General features: G+C 43.5%; 1 protein-coding gene across 15 annotated transcripts in view; it reads left to right on the top strand.

The window, feature by feature from the left end:
* Window positions 1-18,986, top strand: part of MAPK8IP3 (mitogen-activated protein kinase 8 interacting protein 3) — a 175,666-nt gene that overhangs the window by 66,302 nt on the left and 90,378 nt on the right. For all 15 annotated transcript variants that reach the window (XM_068244368.1, XM_068244367.1, XM_068244369.1 and 12 more), the window contains 3 exons: window positions 13,476-13,596; window positions 14,517-14,587; window positions 18,682-18,773. In XM_068244368.1, coding sequence (XP_068100469.1) covers window positions 14,546-14,587; window positions 18,682-18,773 — 134 coding nt within the window. In that variant the 5' untranslated portion in view covers window positions 13,476-13,596; window positions 14,517-14,545. The remainder of the gene's footprint in view (window positions 1-13,475; window positions 13,597-14,516; window positions 14,588-18,681; window positions 18,774-18,986) is intronic.

Here is an 18,986-nt window from a genome sequence, read left to right as displayed (position 1 = left end):
TGGTTTTCACTTCACAGGTGTGCCCTGTTAGGTTTAATAAGTGGGATTTCTTGCCTTATAAATGGGGTTGGGACCATCAGTTGCGTTGTGGAGAAGTCAGGTGGATACACAGCTGATAGTCCTACTGAATAGACTGTTAGAATTTGTATTATGGCAAGAAAAAAGCAGCTAAGTAAAGAAAAACTAGTGGCCATCATTACTTTAGGAAATGAAGGTAGGGCAGTCCAAAAAATTGGGAAAACATTGAAAGTGTCCCCAAGTGCAGTCTCAAAAACCATCAAACACTACAAAGAAACTGGCTCACATGCGGACCGCCCCAGGAAAGAAAGACCGAGAGTCCCCTTTGCTGCAGAGGAGAAGTTTACCTGAGTCACCAGCCTCAGAAATCGCAGGTTAACAGCAGCTCAGATTAGAGATCAGGTCAATGCCACACCGAGTTTTAGCAGCAGACACATCTCTAGAACAACTGTTAAGAGGAGACTGTGTGAATCAGGCCTTCATGGTAGAATATCTGCTAGGAAACCACTGCTAAGGACAGGCAACAAGCAGAAGAGACGTGTTTGGGCTAAAGAACACAAAGAATGGACATTAGAGCAGTGGAAATCTTGGTCTGATGAGTCCAAATTTGAGATTTTTGGTTCGAACCACCATGTCTTTGTGCGACGCAGAAAAGGTGAACGGATGGACTCTACATGCCTGGTTCCCACCGTGAAGCATGGAGGAGGTGTGATATTGTGGGGGTGCTTTGCTGTCGACACTGTTGGGGATTTATTCAAAATTGAAGGCATACTGAACCAGCATGGCTACCACTGCATCTTGCAGCGGCATGCTATTCCATCCGGTTTGCGTTTAGTTGGACCATCATTTATTTTTCAACAGGACAATGACCCCAAACACACCTCCAGGCTTTGTAAGGGCTATTTGACCAGAAAAGAGAGTGATAGGGTGCAGCGCCAGATGACCTGGCCTCCACAGTCACCAGACCTGAACCCAATCGAGATGGTTTGGGGTGAGCTGGACCGCAGAGTGAAGTGACATATTTTTAGTTGTTTCACACTTTTTGGTTATGTACTATACTTCCACATGTGTTAATTCATAGTTTGGATGCTTTCTGTGTGAATCTACAAGATTTATCTAGTTTGCGGAGTCAATTCATTTGATTTTGGGCCGAAATCTATCAGATTATGAACCTCCCAGACGTGCATGTCACTGTTAACCACACTACCATTCGCCCTACCTCTCAAGCCCGCTGTCTGGGTGTCACCCTGGACTCCGCACTCTCCTTCACTTCCCACATCCAAAACCTCACTAAGTCCTGCAACTTCCACCTTCGTAACATCTGTAAGATTCGCCCTTTCCTGACCTTTGCCACCACCAAACTCCTCATCCAATGCAATGCCCTGCTGTCTGGTCTCCCTATGACCCGAACAGCCCCACTGCAGTCCATCATGAATGCGGCAGCCAGAATTATCCACTGCTCCCATCACTCCACCACGGCAGATCCCCTCCTAGAATCCCTCCACTGGCTTCCTATCCAGTCCAGAATCAGATTCAAGATACTGTGTCTGACCTACAAATCTGTCCACAAAACCTGTCCAACCTACATTTCCGATCTTACTCAGAGGTACACACCTAGCCGCTCACTCCGCTCTTCCAATGAACTTCGCCTAACCGCCCCCCGCATCACCCAGTCCCATGCACGCCTCCAGGACTTCTCAAGAGCTGCTCCAACACTATGGAACTCCCTACCTCCACCCATTAGGGCAGCCCCCTCCTTCAACATCTTCAAGAAAGCCCTCAAAACTCACCTTTTCACTCTGGCCTACTACCCCTCACAAGTGCTCTAAACCTACAGCTGAACTCTGGTCCACTACCATTCGTGTCCTTACCTCTCCCTCTAGATTGTAAGCCTTTGGGCAGGGTCCTCCTCCTTTTGTGTCCTACCTGATCTGGCACCTCCATTACTGTGAACCCATGCCATGCATTTGAGTGAACCTAACTTGCCTAATCTCCATGCTTCATCCAGTGACTGACTAAGCATTACCTTGTACTAATACTGTGCTGTGTGATCTGGTTTTTTTGTATTCCTGTATTGTCATATTGCTGTATGTCACCCCTAAATATTGTCTGTAACCTAAATTAATGTTCAGCGCTGCGTAATATGTTGGCGCTTTATAAATACAATAAATAAATAAAACCAGCATGCATTTTGAGGCACCATTTTTATTAGATTCACCAAAATGATCTAATTGCAGGGTCGATCGGGCCTCAATATCACTAGATGCACAGCTTACCTGCTGTGGCTGCCTTGCATAACTTACGCAGCAACTGCAGGTAGAGATTTCTAGTGGTTAGCTACATGCCTGTTGAGTATCACAACCCTCCAGCCAATTCTCCCTTCTCACAGCACTGCTGAGCCAGCAGATGGACATAGATCTGGCAGCAGAGAGGTTAATAGCGGCACCCGGTGATGGAGGAGTGTAAGTGCAGCCATTTATCTCCTCTAGATAAACTGCCTGGAGGAAGCACTTGTGAGGCCTGCTCCTACAGTAAATTATTAATTGCAGGCAGTTCATATTACCTCAGTACACATTATCCATCTTCCAGAGTAATCTGGGCTCTGCTGCAGTGTCACTGCCGCCTCAGTTCTATGTGTCTTTTCTAATATATAGAGCAAGCTTCAAGTCTCAGGGGTCCATCCATAAATGAGGATTACAGCGGGGCTATAATTATGCTGTGTGATCCCTGATTCCTCCATTTCACATCCCTCTATCTTCTCTTTGTCTGGTGTTAGTTTTTGTTTTCTGTCACCATAAAAAGAAGGGCTTTTGTCAGGGGCGGATCTGGGTAATATAGAGCCTATGGGAAACACTGAAATTGTGCCCCCACGGTCCCCCGGAATAGATATAAGAATTAAAGGGGACCTGAACTCTTGCATAGGACACAAGGAAAACATAACAGAAATGCACCCTGTATGTATTTAAAGTGTACAAACACAGACCGAAAAAAAGATACCAGAGAATAAAGGTTCAAACACATATGTCAATATGACATGCCCTATTGGTATTGCATCAGGTTTTATATACCTATCGATTATCTTAAATAGTATTACTAAAAAACTGTAACACAGTATAAATGTTAATCAGGCAGTGATCAACCAGAATTTGGTATATAAGGTCGTACACTGTGGGAGTCCTTGCTGATCCCCCTCCACTCAGTTATAGTGTATGAGTGGGGTGTAGCTATCCCACATGTCGACTCAAATAATCACTGTTAAGGATGGTAAGGACCTGAGTGTGGTTGCATATTGTGATCTAATGAATCACCTTTGCTGACCCCTCGTTTGTAAAGATCCTATACACACCCTCTAAGGGAGGCTATTTACAATAAGTGCTAGAAAATGTGCATCGTGCTGTACATAAAAACCCTAATGAGATCACATTTCACCACAAAGGCTTCTTCAGAAGGTGCTATACATATGTTACATTCGTGCTATACATCACCACAGAATTAAAATCAAAAAATGCCCCCCATATCTATGCCCCAGTCAGAGCTGAATGCGCCGTGTTCAGCAGCCATACTTATACTAAGGAGGCAGGAAAGGGAGGGGATCACCCCTCTCAGCCACGCCCATCACCATCAGCAGGGCTACGATCTACTCCTCGTCAGGATATATGTAGTGTAAATATTGGGGACATTGTCCCCCTCCTCCCTCACCTCATCAACGCTAAAATCCAGGTCTCGGAGCTCCCAATACATCCCTCACCCTTCTGGATGTTCGGTGGACGCTATCTGCGTTCCACGCGTCAGGAAAGGGGTGGAGTTGCGTTCCACGGAGCCGCTGGCATCACTTTCGCGGCCAAGTCTATGCATACAATGCGGATGGGCTTTGACACCGCCCATACGTTCTCCGCAAGGTGTCCCTCACTCTCCGCGTCACTCACGCGGCTCGACTTCCGCATAAACGCTGTGGGCGGACACGTCACTGGACAGTGCCGCCCACACATTCTCCACAATACATCGATCTCCCACAAAGGAGGTGGAGACCAAGGCGTATCCTAATCGAATAGTATACACCCCCATCACCATGACAATGCATGAACATATCTCGATGGGGATGTAAACACTAGTCCTCATTGCACAAACGAAGGAAGGAGGAGGTAAAACCTAGCATATATGACATATATATATATAATGGTGATAGTGCGAGCTGAGCAGGGACATGACAGTTAGATATACATCTAAACATTCATAACATGCAGACTGGAGATAGAGAGCATATTCACTTAGGCCCCAGATGCTCTAGGGAAGATATGAATACAGAGTATACTTATAGATCAATCAACATCAATGTAAATAATTAGGAGTCACATAGATTACTAAAAAATGGAGGAGGGGAAGGATATTCTCACATGGATATGAGCTTATGTCATCCCAATGATACATACTACAAGAAACATGCAAGATTAAAATCTTCGTTCAATCCATTGGGTGAAATCGCGTCTAGGCGAAATATCCACTGGGATTCTATCTGCGTGAGTCTTTGGTCGAAATTTCCCCCTCTAAAGTCCCTTCTCCAAGTTTGTATCCCCCAAAACTGTATATCAAAACATCTAGAGGTATGAAATTCATTCATATGTCTCGCAATAGATGTGTCTCTCCTGTGTTTGATGTCACCAACATGTTCCAGTACACGGTCCTTAAGCTGTCGGGTGGTTTTACCCACATACCACAAATTACAGGGGCATTTTGCCCCATACACCACGCCCTTGCTCTCACAGTTAATAAACTATTGTATACAAAAAGTTCTGCCGCTAGTGGGGACAGTAAATTGTTTCAAGGTTGGCATATACTTGCAGGCCTTGCAATGGCCGCACCTAAAAGACCCCATTGGCTTCGATGGAAGCCAGGTTTCTCTTGGGGCAGAGCGTGGGGAATACGTGCTATGGACAAGTATGTCACGTAGATTGAGTGACCGTCTATAGGTGATGGCTGGAGTATCAGGGAGATGTCTCGATAGTTCTTTATCCTTCTGTAGGATGGGCCAATAGTGTTGTATGATCTCAAAGACCCTGTGTGAATCATCCGTGAAGGTCCCAATGAGACGGGGTACCCTCAGGATATCTTTGGAGCTCGCCTTATGTTCATAATTACGTCTTTTATTCGTATCACTTCAGAGTCATTTAAAGTGTACCAGAGCTGAAACATTAAAAAGCTTTTATATAGTGGGTTGCAAAAGTATTCAGCCCCCTTGAAGTTTTCCACATTTTGTCACATTACTGCCACAAACATGCATCAATTTTATTGGAATTCCATGTGAAAGACCAATACAAAGTGGTGTACATGTAAGAAGTGGATTGAAAATCATACATCATTCCAAACATTTTTTACAAATAAATAACTGCAATGTGGGGTGTGCGTAATTATTTGGCCCCCTGAGTCAATACTTTGTAGAACCACCTTTTGCTGCAATTACAGCTGCCAGTCTTTTAGAGTATGTCTCTACCAGCTTTGCACATCTAGAGACTGAAATCCTTGCCCATTCTTCTTTGCAAATCAGCTCCAGCTCAGTCAGATTAGATGGACAACGTTTGTGAACAGCAGTTTTCAGATCTTGCCACAGATTCTCGATTGGATTTAGATCTGGACTTTGACTGGGCCATTCTAACACATAGACATGTTTTGTTTTAAACCATTCCATTGTTGCCCTGGCTTTATGTTTAGGGTCATTGTCCTGCTGGAAGGTGAACCTCCGCCCCAGTCTCAAGTCTTTTGCAATCTCCAAGAGGTTTTCTTCCAAGTTTTCCCTGTATTTGGCTCCATCCATCTTCCCATCAACTCTGACTAGCTTCCCTTTCCCTGCTGAAGAGATGCACCCCCCGAGCATGATGCTGACACCACCATATTTGACAGTGGGGATGGTGTGTTCAGAGTGATGTGCAGTGTTAGTTTTCCGCCACACATAGCATTTTGCATTTTGGCCAAAAAGTTCCATTTGGATTTTCCATTCTGTGTCCCCCACATGGCTTGTGGCAAACTCCAAACGGGACTTCTTATACTTTCTGTTAACTATGCCTTTCTTCTTGCCACTCTTCCATAAAGGCCAACTTTGTACAGTGCATGACTAATAGTTGTCCTATGGACAGAGTCTCCCACCTGAGCTGTAGATCTCTGCAGCTCGTCCAGAGTCACCATGGGCCTCTTGACTGCATTTCTGATCAGCGCTCTCCTTGTTCAGCCTTTGAGTTTAGGTGGATGACCTTGTCTTGGTAGGTTTACAATTGTTTTTAAACACAGAGAAACAGATATGAGTGGCACTCCCTACAATGCTATGGAGTAGTGTGAGTGCATGGGCAGAGAACGTTCTCACCAAATCACCGACGCTTCCTGCATCCACTGCTGGGACGTGTGCACATCGGACTGTGTGAAGAAAGCCATCAATAACATCCAATATGTAGAAAAAGAAGCCGAACCTCCGGGCACCTTCCGTCCAATCTCTTTATTGCAGTGCTTAGGTACAGGTGATACATCTACGATACATCCGGGATACGGATCCTCAAGTGATGGTGTGATGGAGGTGGGGGGGTGGGGTGCCGGGCACCGAATGGGGCTTGCGACGGCCGTTTCGCGTCTCAGTGGACGCTTGGTCACGCTGTGCTCCTTAGAGCACAGCGTGACCAAGCGTCCACTGAGACGCGAAACTGCCATCTCAAGCCCCATTCGGTGCCCGGCTCCCCCCCACCTCCATCACACCGTTACTTGAGGATCCGTATCCCGAATGTATCGTAGATGTATCACCTGTACCTAAGCACTGCAATAAAGAGATTGGACGGAAGGTGCCCGGAGGTTCGGCTTCTTTTTCTACATATTGTATTTTTACAATTGTGCCATACTCCTTCCATTTCTGAATGATCGCTTGAACAGTGCTCCGTGGGATGTTCAAGGCTTTGGAAATCTTTTTGTAGCCTAAGCCTGCTTTAAATTTTTCAATAACTTGATCCCTGATCTGTCTTGGACCTGTCTTGTGTGTTCTTTGGACTTCACCGTGTTGTTGCTCCCAATATTCTCTTAGACAACCTCTGAGGCCCTCACAGAGCAGCTGTATTTGTACTGACATCAGATTACACACAGGTGCACTCTATTTAGTCATTAGCACTCATCAGGCAATGTCTATAGGCAACTGACTGCACTCAGATCAAAGGGGGCCGAATAATTATGCACACAACACTTTGCAGTTATTTATTTGTAAAAAAAATGTTGGGAATCATGTAGGATTTTCGTTCCACTTCTTATGTGTACACCTCTTTGTGTTGGTCTTTCATGTGGAATTCCAATAAAATTGATTCATGTTTGTGGCAGTATTATGACAAAATGTGGAAAACTTCAAGGGGGCCGAATACTTTTGCAACCCACTGTACATACCAGCCCCATCCACTCCGATCACTCCCACGCCGCCATCCTCCCCTGCCCGCAGCTTTGGGAACCGGGTCCCGTCACTAACGTCTCCAGATCACTTTAAAGGGAATTAAACATGCTTTTTCAAAACATGTTCATTTTAGGTTGCCAGCAGCTGTGAATTTCCAAATCTGACAGTAAGCTCTAGTTGCATTGTGTTTCTAGTTTACAAACTACTCTTTTTGTGCCAGTTTTCAGTCCATACAGTCCAGATACTTATTATTCCTTTCCAGCACAAACATCCAACTGTACAGATCATTATTATTATGATTATTTAGCATTTATGTAGAGCCATCATCTTCCGCAGTGCTGTACAGAATATATTGACTTTTCACTTAACTGTCCCGCAGAGGGGCTCACAATCTAATTCCTACCATAGTCCTATGCCTGTGTATGTATCGTATCGTGTAGTGTATATATCGTAGTCTAGTGCCAATATAGGTAGCATTGTTGCTTGTTTCCCACACCTCTTCTCTCTGAGTGACTGTAAGGAAGCTCTGATGCTGCCGGTCTTTACAAACTCTGTTCCGGTGAGCTCAGTTTAAATATACAAGGTAAGCAGTCTGAAGAGAAAACAAGATGACTTCCGCTCCACCAATGTGCTATGATTAAGGACCAGTAGGTCCGAAACATGTCAGTTACCTGGCTGTATGGATTTTATCCTGATTTAATAAAGTTGGACTATCTTTTGCTATGGACATCATGTGTGCTTTTCTAAGCAGTCTGAACTAGTAATGTGGCATTAATCATGACAGCTGAACTAATGGAATCCCTTTTTCTTAACTATGGTAGAATTTCATTTTCACACCAAACTCTGCCACAGCTTCAACCATTCTTACCCCCTTCCTAGACACGCATGCCATGAAGAATTATTTTCTTTATTTTATTATTATTATTAATTAGTATTTATATAGCGCCAACATCTTCTGCAGTGCTGTACAGAGTATGTTAAGTTAACTTAACTGTCCCTCAGAGGGGTTCACAATCTAATCCCTACCATAGTTATATGACTACTGGTATGTATGTATCATAGTCTACGGCCAATTTAGGGGAAAGACAATTATTTGTAGGTTTTTGGGATATGTGAGGAAACCGGAGTGCCCAGAGGAAACCAATGCAGGCATGGGGAGAACATACAAGCTCCGTGCAAATAGTGCCCAGGCTGGTATTTGAACCTGGAATCCAGCACTGCAAGGCGAGAGCGCTAACCACTATGCCAAAGTGCTGCCTGTGTTTTATTATTCAAACCACTCCCAACCTTCTATCATCTATTATCCGTACTTTCCCATGGTATATGTTTATGTGGATGCCACAATACAGAGTGATGTGAGGTATAAAGTGGTACAGGGATTTGGTTCCAAAAAGCTACCATAGTTGCTGGCTATGTCTTCTGATGTATGTTTTGCTGCTCCAGGTGGTCAGGCTTGGAAGTGCAGCACATTCCCAGGAGCTGGCAGTCAAGCCAGATTTATCTTTGCCTTGAAAGGAGAACTGTAGTGAGAGATATATGGAGGCTGCCATATTTATTTCCTTTTAAGCAATACCTGGCAGCCCTGCTGATCTATTTGGCTGAAGTAGTGGTTGAATCACACCAGAAACAAGCATGCAGCTAATCTTGTCATATCTGTCATAATTGTCAGAAAAACCTGATCTGCTGCATGCTTGTGCAGGGTCCATGCCTGAAAGTATTAGAGGCAGAGGATCAGCAGGATAGTCAGGTAACTGGTATAGCTTAAATGGAAATAAATATGGCAGCCTCCATACACCTCTCTCTACAGTTCTCCTTTGAAAAAAGCCATTAATGCTCCTTCCTCCTATATGCAGCCTATCTTACACATCCAGCCACAGATGGATTAACATGAAATGGGGCCCTAGGCAAAATACCAAATTTACCTCCCCTTGCTGGCTACCTGGTTTCTTTTATAAAGTAAGGTGGGGACAACAGGTACAGAAAAGGTGTCAGCCGGGCCCCTAGACACCCATCAGGCCCTAGGCAGCTGCCTAAGTTGCATTATGGATGATCTGGCTCTGTAGGCAGCAGATCCCCTCTTTCTTGTGCAGTAGCCCATTTATTTGAAGTACACCTGAACTGAGAAGGATATGGAGACTGCCATATTCCCTTTTAAACAGTACTTGTCTGGCATCCTGTTGATCCTCTGCCTCTAATACTTTTAGCCAGCCTCTAAAACTTGTACTCGTAGACCCTGAACAAGCATGCAGATCAGGTTCTCTGACCGAAGTCTGACTGAATTTACCATTGTCTTATCTTTTTTCAGATGTGGTATTTAGACATTTCTGCAGTCAAAGATATCAGCTGGACTGCCAGGCAACTGATATTGTGTAAAAGGAAATAAATATGGCTGCCTCCATAACTCTCACTTCATGTGTCCTTTAATGTACAACACTTCTCTCTTCCATCTGCAAACCCTGATGTACATCAAATGTGCAGCAGTATCGTTCATGTGCCGCCATCCATTCTGTGTGCAATAGTCATCTCTTTATCCATAGAGAGATGACCTCTTCTGCAGCACGTCACAAAATACATAATCATGTAACTAACTGTCCTCAAAGAAGCTCACAATCTAATCCCTACTATCAGGGACGTTTCTGGCCTATTTGGTACCCCAAACAATACAACCAGTAACTCAGAGTGTATTATGGAAAAGAAAATTCTCCTGATGGGGAAATCTCCAAGAAATGGAAATTGTATTAGCAAATAAAAGCTATTGGCTGCCAATCAATTAGCTGGCAGGTGCATTAATCAACAGCCACCTAATTGATTGGAAACTAGTGACATTTTATTTCTAGCACAGCCAGTTTTAGAAATCCATTGGCACTTTCCTTGGCCTGAGGAAGTAGGCTTGCACTGACAAAACGCGTTGCCCGTGCTAATAAAACATATCCTGTTTTATTTACATATTGTTTCATTCCAGAGGTCATTGTTTTTAATGCAATTTTATTTTACCCTGGGAGCCTCTTCACCCCTGTTGTGCCAGTTTCACCTCCCTCTCCTACGGGTGGGGGTCAAGTCTCATACACACGTCCAACATGCACACATCCACATGACCAACATGACAAACCACACAACCTGATGAACCACATGACCTGTACGTAAACACGCCTAGACGGCTAAACAACCAACTCAATTAACATACTGCACACGCAGGAGGACTGACAGCCTACACGTTCAAAACAAGTACAAGTCTTTCAAACAACTTGTACACACGCACCAACTGCACACCAATTGCATGATATCAGACCAACATACATCCAACAGTTGAATTGATCAAACTGCCTGTTATCAGTTGCTCATCAAGTTGTTTGTATGTGTGCACATGCCTGATTATCATCCAACAGACAGATGATAATCAGGCTGCAGGTTGGTCCGTGTGTACTTAGTTTTAGGCTCATGGTGGCATTGCCACCCTTGGTACCAATCACCTTTTCAAGAGTGTGACCAACTCTATCCAGCTAAACCTGGAATACCCTAGTGGAGAGGGGTCATAATTCTCCATCTGCTTCGTGTGGTTGGTTGCCTCTTGTTGCAACCCACCTTTGTGAGTTTATCCTTTTATCATTTACATTACCGAATCTTTGTTCACCTCGTCCTTCCTCTGTCTTTTTTTACTAGAGGGGCTGGAGCCAGTTGTAAAACAAATGAATTCAAGCACAGCTACTTTACTTGTGCTGTTAGGTTTAATTTGTGACATTCAGTTGTATGCATGAAGAGTCTCCCATATATTTTTTTATTGTGTGACTGAGCGGAGAGGAGCCATGTGACCTTGAGATCGCTTGCTGTCCAGTACAGACCTTGTAACTGGTCACAGCCAATGACTCTGGCTCTAACTGAGCAATGGAGCTGCTCCAGATGGTTTTGTTTCTGTGAGATATGGTGTTTTATGGTGTCATGGTCTGTATATTTTTAATTACATTTAAAGAAAGCAGCCCACAGCATAGTCCAGTGGCAGCATTACACTGGGGCATGCTGGAGAACTGCCCCCCCCCAAGGAAACACTGTGCCTTCCCCTTGCTAAGTTATTCATAGTTAACTGTTTCCATGCTCCGGCAGAATACACTGAACAGGATACAGTCTGTAAAAAAACTCTCCATTTCAGCCGATGTATGCGTTAAGTACACCAGTGGTCTTCTCTATCTGCCATAAATACCTCACAATCCTTGCAAGATCCCTTGTAATTAATGCATATGTATGACACTTATGTTTGCAAAAAAAAAATTCTACCGCCTTCTGATTGCATGTTCTGATATTGTCAGTCAAAAGGAATAAAGTCTGAGGAATGCTTACTAGCTGAAAGCTTACTGTTTTTCTTTTAAATTCGCAAATACATGGTATTATCCTGATTCAAAACTTCCTTAAGTCTGCAACAATGCTTAGCTATTAAGATAAGGAATTGCACACACACAGTGTTTCTCTTCCTCCTGCGTCTTCCTCCTCCCCTTGCTTGTAGAGTCGTCAGACACAGGCGGGGGCTGGAATGATTTGTCTGTGATCTGTCCACGCAGGAGCAGCTTGCTACACAAGTAGGTATAAAAGCATGCCAGCCAACTAGCCAAGTACATCTGTAGGTAACTTTTCTTCCATAATAGTACCATCATCTGGACAATCTGCTCTGTTCAAAAGCCTCTGAGTACTGTTTGCAATATTTTGATCACCCAAATGGGCCCCACCAGCCAGCCACCATACCCAGTTTGTGCCCCACCCCCCCAAAAAAAATTTGAAGCTGGAGATGCCACTATCAAAGTCCCCATAGTAACAATATTTACACTCCTATCTAAGGGCCCTTCCACGCTGCAGGCGTGTCAATCCGATTTTCAAACCACATGCATTTTGCTGAATGCAAGGGCAATGTGATTGGCATAGTAATAACGGTGCCCTGTACAGATTGGTGCAATCTGATTTCAACCCAACTGCAAACCTAGTGCCTGCTGCAGTTTGCCTGCATTTGCAACTAGTTTAAATGAATGGGAGCGCATGCAAATTGCATGGCAAACGTGGTGCTATGCGATTTGCTTTGCCATCTTCCATTTGAAAAACTTCCCATGGCTTTTCTTTTTTTCATTTTGTGAATCGAAATTGTGCTCGCCCATCGCACACATAATCAGGTCAAAATACATCAACAAATAGAAAAACAAAAATCACAATCGCAGAGCACCACAATTGCGGTTGTAATTTTCAATATGGAAGGGCCCTGAGTGACATTATTAGTGCAAGACCAGCACAGAAAGAGAAGCTCAGAGTAGCACTGCTTATAAGGGCCCATTCACACTTAAAAGCGCAAAACGCCGGCGATTTTTGCCAGCATTTTGCAGGAGTGATTTTTCCGCAATTTCCTGTGGAAAAATCACTGGACAGTGCAGCGATTTCTCCGCGATCTCGTTTAGCGATTCTATAGCACTGTAACGTGATCGCCGGGAAATCGCCTGAAAATGGTGCAAGCTACGCGTTTGCTTTTCGCGACTTTGGACGATTTGCAAATGCCCAAGTAAGAACGGGCCCATAGGGTTTTATTACACTAGCGCTTTCAAAAGCGCTAGCGTTTGAGCGTTTTGCCGAAATCAGTTGCAAAACACTCAAGTGTGAATGGGCTCTCAATCAAGTTCATCAATGTCATTTATAAAAACGAAACCCATACTGATAAAACCATTCAAAAACAGCACATCTGCTGTTAGGTTAATCAGGAAATAATATTAGTTCCTACTTTTACGTTCTACCTATAGCAATGTCTTAACACTGTATAAACTCTGCACTTACTTTACATATTGGAAAATGTACATCTTTTGGTTATATTATCTGGATTCTTCATGTTTGACTTTGTAGACTCCTCGGGGTCCCATCATTTTTAGTTACACCTCTGAGTGGGAACATTGCAAGGAGGGGAGCCAGCAGTGATATGAGGGCTTGTTTACACTGTAACCATTGCCAAGCAATGCACACCCCTCAGCATGTTTTATAGTTCTATGCGGTCTCCTTCATATTTTGCTCTTTTGTTTCATTGTTCTAGAAATTCATTGAGTTTGAAGATGCTCTTGAACAGGAGAAGAAAGACCTCCAGTACCAGGTGGAAAGCCTCGAATTCCAGTCCCGGCAGCAGGAGCTAAAGACCAAAAACTATGCTGACCAAAGTGAGTGCCGCTAAGCATTCTGGGAGATGCCTTCACTGTATGTCCACCTCCTTTTTTTTTTCTCTCTTACAAAAAATCAGGACAGATTATTGTTGTTATTGATTTATAAAGCGCCAACATATTCCGTGGCACTGTACAAAGTAAGAAACAGACATTGGGGTACATAATAATAAAGACATTGGTATACGCCAATATACTTTATACAGGACTGGTAATTACAGTGACAGATTTAACATGATGAATAAAATGTATAACAAATTCTATAGATTGTAAATTTAAAAAAATGTGTTGTATAAAAATATATAGTAAACAAATATACATCAGTGCATGAACCAGAAAGATTGAAATGGATTGAGTTTGGCTTGTGTAACTTATTTTTATGAAGGGGGGGGGGGGGGGGGGGGATTCTATATGGATAAAAGAACGATAATCTTTGAAATGGGGGCTATACTGAAAACTCTGAATTAAACCAATGATAACCAGTTATACCTGTGTGTAAAATATACTCTATTTTTATATTCAGGCTTATGTTTAATATTTACCATTTGTTTAACTTGCTATAAAACTGTTAGGATGAAATGGCAGCTGCACAGATCAGTCTCTCTTACATAAACTGTCCTGCAGGAGGCTTTATGGAGAAGCATGTGATAACCATGATTAGGTGATCGGTTTTTAGGCCTCTGATTGGCTGGTTTGTTGTATCCATGTTACCACGTCTCGTCTTTGTTCTTCACGCAGCCTACGCAGGTAGCAAAAGTGAGACGTGATCACATAATTGTGGATAGCCAGTCAGAAACTTCCTAATGAACCACATGATTCTCTGTTAATTCTCCTCTAGGAGACCTTGCGTAGGATAAACTGATCATCTCTAACTGCAGAATCATATTGCTGGCATTCATAAAAGCATTTGTATCTCTCAGTTTCCAGGCTAGAAGAGCGGGAGTCAGAAATGAAGAAGGAATACAATGCCTTACACCAGCGGCACACCGAGGTACGGGGAGACCATTGTTATTGCCGATAATGCTGCTATAGTATTCAGGTGTCCAGTTTAGTGCTGGATCCGCACCATACAATTTTTTGGGGCAGACTTACCTGCCAGATCGATTATTTCCACCTGATCTGAGGATCGATCGTTTTTTTGAGCAATTTTCTGATCGATTTCCGTTCGCTTCTATGGAAATCGATCAGAAAATCGCTAAAAAACAAACAAAAAAAAATGATCGAACCTAAGATCGGACATGCTGGAAATACAGTAAATATGCCAAAAAATTGTATGGTGTGGATCCAGGATAAAGGTAGAGTATAACGTTGTTTAATAAGCTTTTTAAACTGCGCTCATACATTCATTACTCTTAGGGCCAATGTACACAGAGTTGAATTAAAGCAAACCTAAGGCGGAAAAAAATAATGATGATATAATGAATTGTATGTGTAGTGCGGATAATGAATAGAACATTAGTAGTGAAGAAAAGTCTCATATTTTATTTATATTTTTTTAAGTTATGTAGCTTTTTTATTTATTTTTATTTTTTTTTAAGAACATTGCATCATGCTGTCACAGTTGCAGTTTTAACCACCCTGGCGTTCTATTAGAATGGCCAGGGCGGCGGCGCAGCACATTTTATTTAATTTTTTTTTTTTTGTTAAATCATGTAGCTAGCCTAGCGCTAGCTACATGATAGCCGCTGTGCAGCGGCATCCCCCCACCCCTTCCGATCGCCTCCAGCGATCAGAGCAAACAGGAAATCCCGTTCCGAACGGGATTTCCTGTTTAGCTTCCCCTGTCGCCATTGCAACGATCGGGATGACATCATCGACGTCATCCACGTCATGGCGTTGGAGGGAGTCCCGATCCACCCCTTAGCGCTGCCTGGCGCTGATTGGCCAGGCTGCTCAGGGGCACCTGTAATGCGGCGGCGATCGATAACAACACGCAGCTAGCAAAGTGCTAGCTGCGTGTTTTAAGAAAAAACTTGTGAAAATCGGCCTACCAGGGCCTGAGCAATCCAGCGCGGCGGTAATGGACGAGCTGAGCTCGTCATTACCGCTAAGCTGGTTAAAACCACGGTCTGTCTTATAAGCTATAAACAAAGCAAATCTTTGATCTTTCCTGCGATAAAACCTCATCTCAAGCTTTCTAGCACTGTTTCTTGACTGTTTAAGTGCTTTAGAAAACAGGACTGTATTTGACCTAGTGGGTTCATGTTGAATAGTTCAGAGAAGCTCCTGTACTGGAAAACAATATGAGACTCTCTTTCCTTTGCTACTAATGTTCTATTGCTTAGCTGTACTACACATACAATTCATTATGTCATAAGTTTATTTTCACTTCAAGGTTTGCTTTAAGTGAGAACCCAGTGCTACGCACAGAGCACCTACCTGCCATTGTGCAATACCTTGAGCTGAATGGACTAGTTCACAATTTGGAATGTGACAGGTGGTATTATGCCAGAGCCATGCAGCAGCTGCAGACATCTCATGCTAGATTCATTCATCTACTAGGCTGGCCATTGAGTGCCATGCTGTGCTGCACCCTTCACAGTAAGCACCACAGTCACTGGACAGAGCTGGCCAATGAAAAGCCAGTTTATTGACTTTGCAGCATTGTTGATGGAAATTGCATGCAGCTTAGAAAGCCAATCAAAATCTTATACTGCATTTGGTTCAGGGGCGTAGCAATAGGGGTCGCAGAGGTAGCCACCGCATCGGAGCCCTTGGGCCAGAGGGACCCCGAAGGGCCCTCCCTCAACTGCTGTATTAGCTCTCTATTGGTGCTGTGCTGGTAATAATCACTTCTATAGATGCTTTGAATAGTAGTGATCATTAACACACTGCTCCCCATCCCCTTCTTGCAACTCTGACACTGTAGTTGCCATTGGCAGGTTTTGGTGCACCGTATCAATTTCTATGTATAGAGTGCTTGGGGGGCCCCATTGTAAAACTTGCGTCGGGTCCCACAACTCATTAGCTACGCCACTGATTTGGTTAGCCCAGTTCTAAGCTGCATGCAACCTGCAACAAAGTCAGAGAATTAGTATCTCATTGATCATATCTGTCAGTGGAGGGCTGACTGTAACCTATGCCCATGTGCAGAGATGGATTAAGATGTATTGGGGCCCTAGGCAAGGTAGTAGATCAGGGGCCTTCTCATGGTCTTTTTGGTAAGATGAAGTGGAGAGAGGTCAGAGAAGGTGGCCGGTGGGCCCGTTGACACCCACTAGGCCCCAAGCACCTGCCTATGTTGCCTGGTGGATGATCCTGCTCTGCTGCCTTATACCGATTCCTGTACATTCACATGTTTTTCTCCTGGACATTATCTATAGAATGTGTGCATTTTTGACTGACAACCAAGAGAGTATAGACAATATGGAGGAGAGAACCTCCATTACCAGGGATGTAAAATTAATTTAAACCATATTTCATTGCTTCCTTTATTGTATGGTATAATCTAGCCATGTTGGTTGGCTGTATAATGTCTACAGACCTATACCAGTGAAATTAGGATTTGCATTCATTTTAATATTAAAGGTACAGACTAACCAGCAAGGTCATGGCGAACCAGAACTCATTGGAGTGTGTAAGGGGCTAGTAGCTACAATGGTCCAAAAAGCCCCCTTACTAAAATGCATGGAAAACAAAAGTTTGCTTTCCTAAAACAGAAAGAATTTGCGATAATTCAGGTTGGAGTGAGCTTGAGATGTCTCCCAGGGCAACACTGCTGAATATATGCAAATTACCCATTGTCGTCCTAATAGAAGCTAAACACACCTTCAGATCCGCTGGAATGCAATCATGTGTCAGCTTGTAATTAGTACAGAGCCATAATAATCCATCATGCATACAGACTGTTTCAGATTGGTTGATCCTCATCAGTGCGTGGCATGGATTAATTTGGCTCTAATTTTCAAGTCCTACTTCATAGAGCCAAATGAATCCATATATATTAATCCAAGTATATGAACCCTTTAGCAGCCAATGTATTTAGAGACTTGCAAGTGCTCCCAGGCAATTTATTTTAGCACATTTTTTACTTCTTATTTGTTGGCTACTAATTAGTACTGCTGTAATGTGTATTTATGGCCACTTGTCACCAGGGGACAGTGTGAAACAATAACAGAGGACTTCTGCTTTCAGTTTCTGTATTTTCAGTTAGCAGGGAGAGATCAAAGCATTCCAAGAATTTACAGCACAAGAAATTCTGCTGACTGAGGTCAAAAGCAGGGCACATGTCTCAAACCAAATAACTCCATTGCAGCTGCTAATGGGTTTCAAAAAAATGGCACGGGCAAATTTGAGTGCTGGGTGGAGCCGAAAGATGTCTCAGCCTGGTGTAGCCAAACTCCTACTTATGCTAAATACTATTCCTCCGACAAAGTTGTAGCAGCTGCGGGGAACACTTAATTCGGGCACCGGCTTTTGCCTTTTTGTTGATTTGAGTTATGTCTAATGCCAGTGCCCAAATGAGTCACCGAGCACTGCTATACCTGTAATTCGCATTAAAGGATACCCGAGGTGACATGATGAGATAGACATGTTTGTACAGTGCCTGGCACACAAATAACTATGCTGTGTTCCTTTTTTTCTTTCTCTGCCTGAAAAAGTTACAAATCAGGTATGCAAGTAACCGTTTCTGCCCAGGTCGGGACCGGGTTGGACTATAGTGTAACCCTCACTGATAAGTAATTACAGCCATAAAACACTTTCCTGATTTGAGCTCTGGCATACTTAAATGAAGCTATCATTGAGCAGGGACAATGAAACAGTAAAAACTTAAAATCTAGATTCAAATATAAAATAAAACTGTGGCATATCTAAAGAAGTTATTTTTAGGAAAAGGAGGATAGATACGATTGTTTATCTCATTAGTTTATTTTCACCTCGGATGTCCTTTAATACCTACGGCGGCGTCCAAATCATTGCCTCAGCGATGTGCCAAAATTACCTGTCTCAGATTAGGTTCTCACCATTGGTTTTGTGGCCTGAACACCATTGTTACCACTCTCGATATTGCATTCTTCAAACCTCATGTTGTCAGTCTTCCGTTTCCTAAAAATGAACTGATATTATGTTGTTTTCCCTCAACAGATGATCCAAACATATATGGAGCACATTGAGCGGTCCAAGCTGCAGCAGGTAGCTGGAAACAGCCAGTCCGAGGGGGGAATGACAGGCCGAAGGTTAGTGCTGACACGAATAATGGAAAGAACAGTTTGAAATAATGAATACAATTGTTTCTCTGAATCAAAGAATTCTGTAGAATTTTAATTCATCCCCTCCTATCAATCAGAAGGATTTAGCAGCCGCAGATCTGATGTTATGTAAGACAGCCCCGTTTCTTGCCCCGTGCGGAGCGTGCCGCCGCCCGGGGCGCTGTTGGGAGGGGGGCGCTA

The sequence above is a fragment of the Hyperolius riggenbachi genome, chromosome 7, assembly GCF_040937935.1.
Source record: "Hyperolius riggenbachi isolate aHypRig1 chromosome 7, aHypRig1.pri, whole genome shotgun sequence".
Lineage (NCBI taxonomy): Eukaryota > Metazoa > Chordata > Amphibia > Anura > Hyperoliidae > Hyperolius > Hyperolius riggenbachi.
This window is presented reverse-complemented; position numbering and strand designations above follow the sequence as displayed.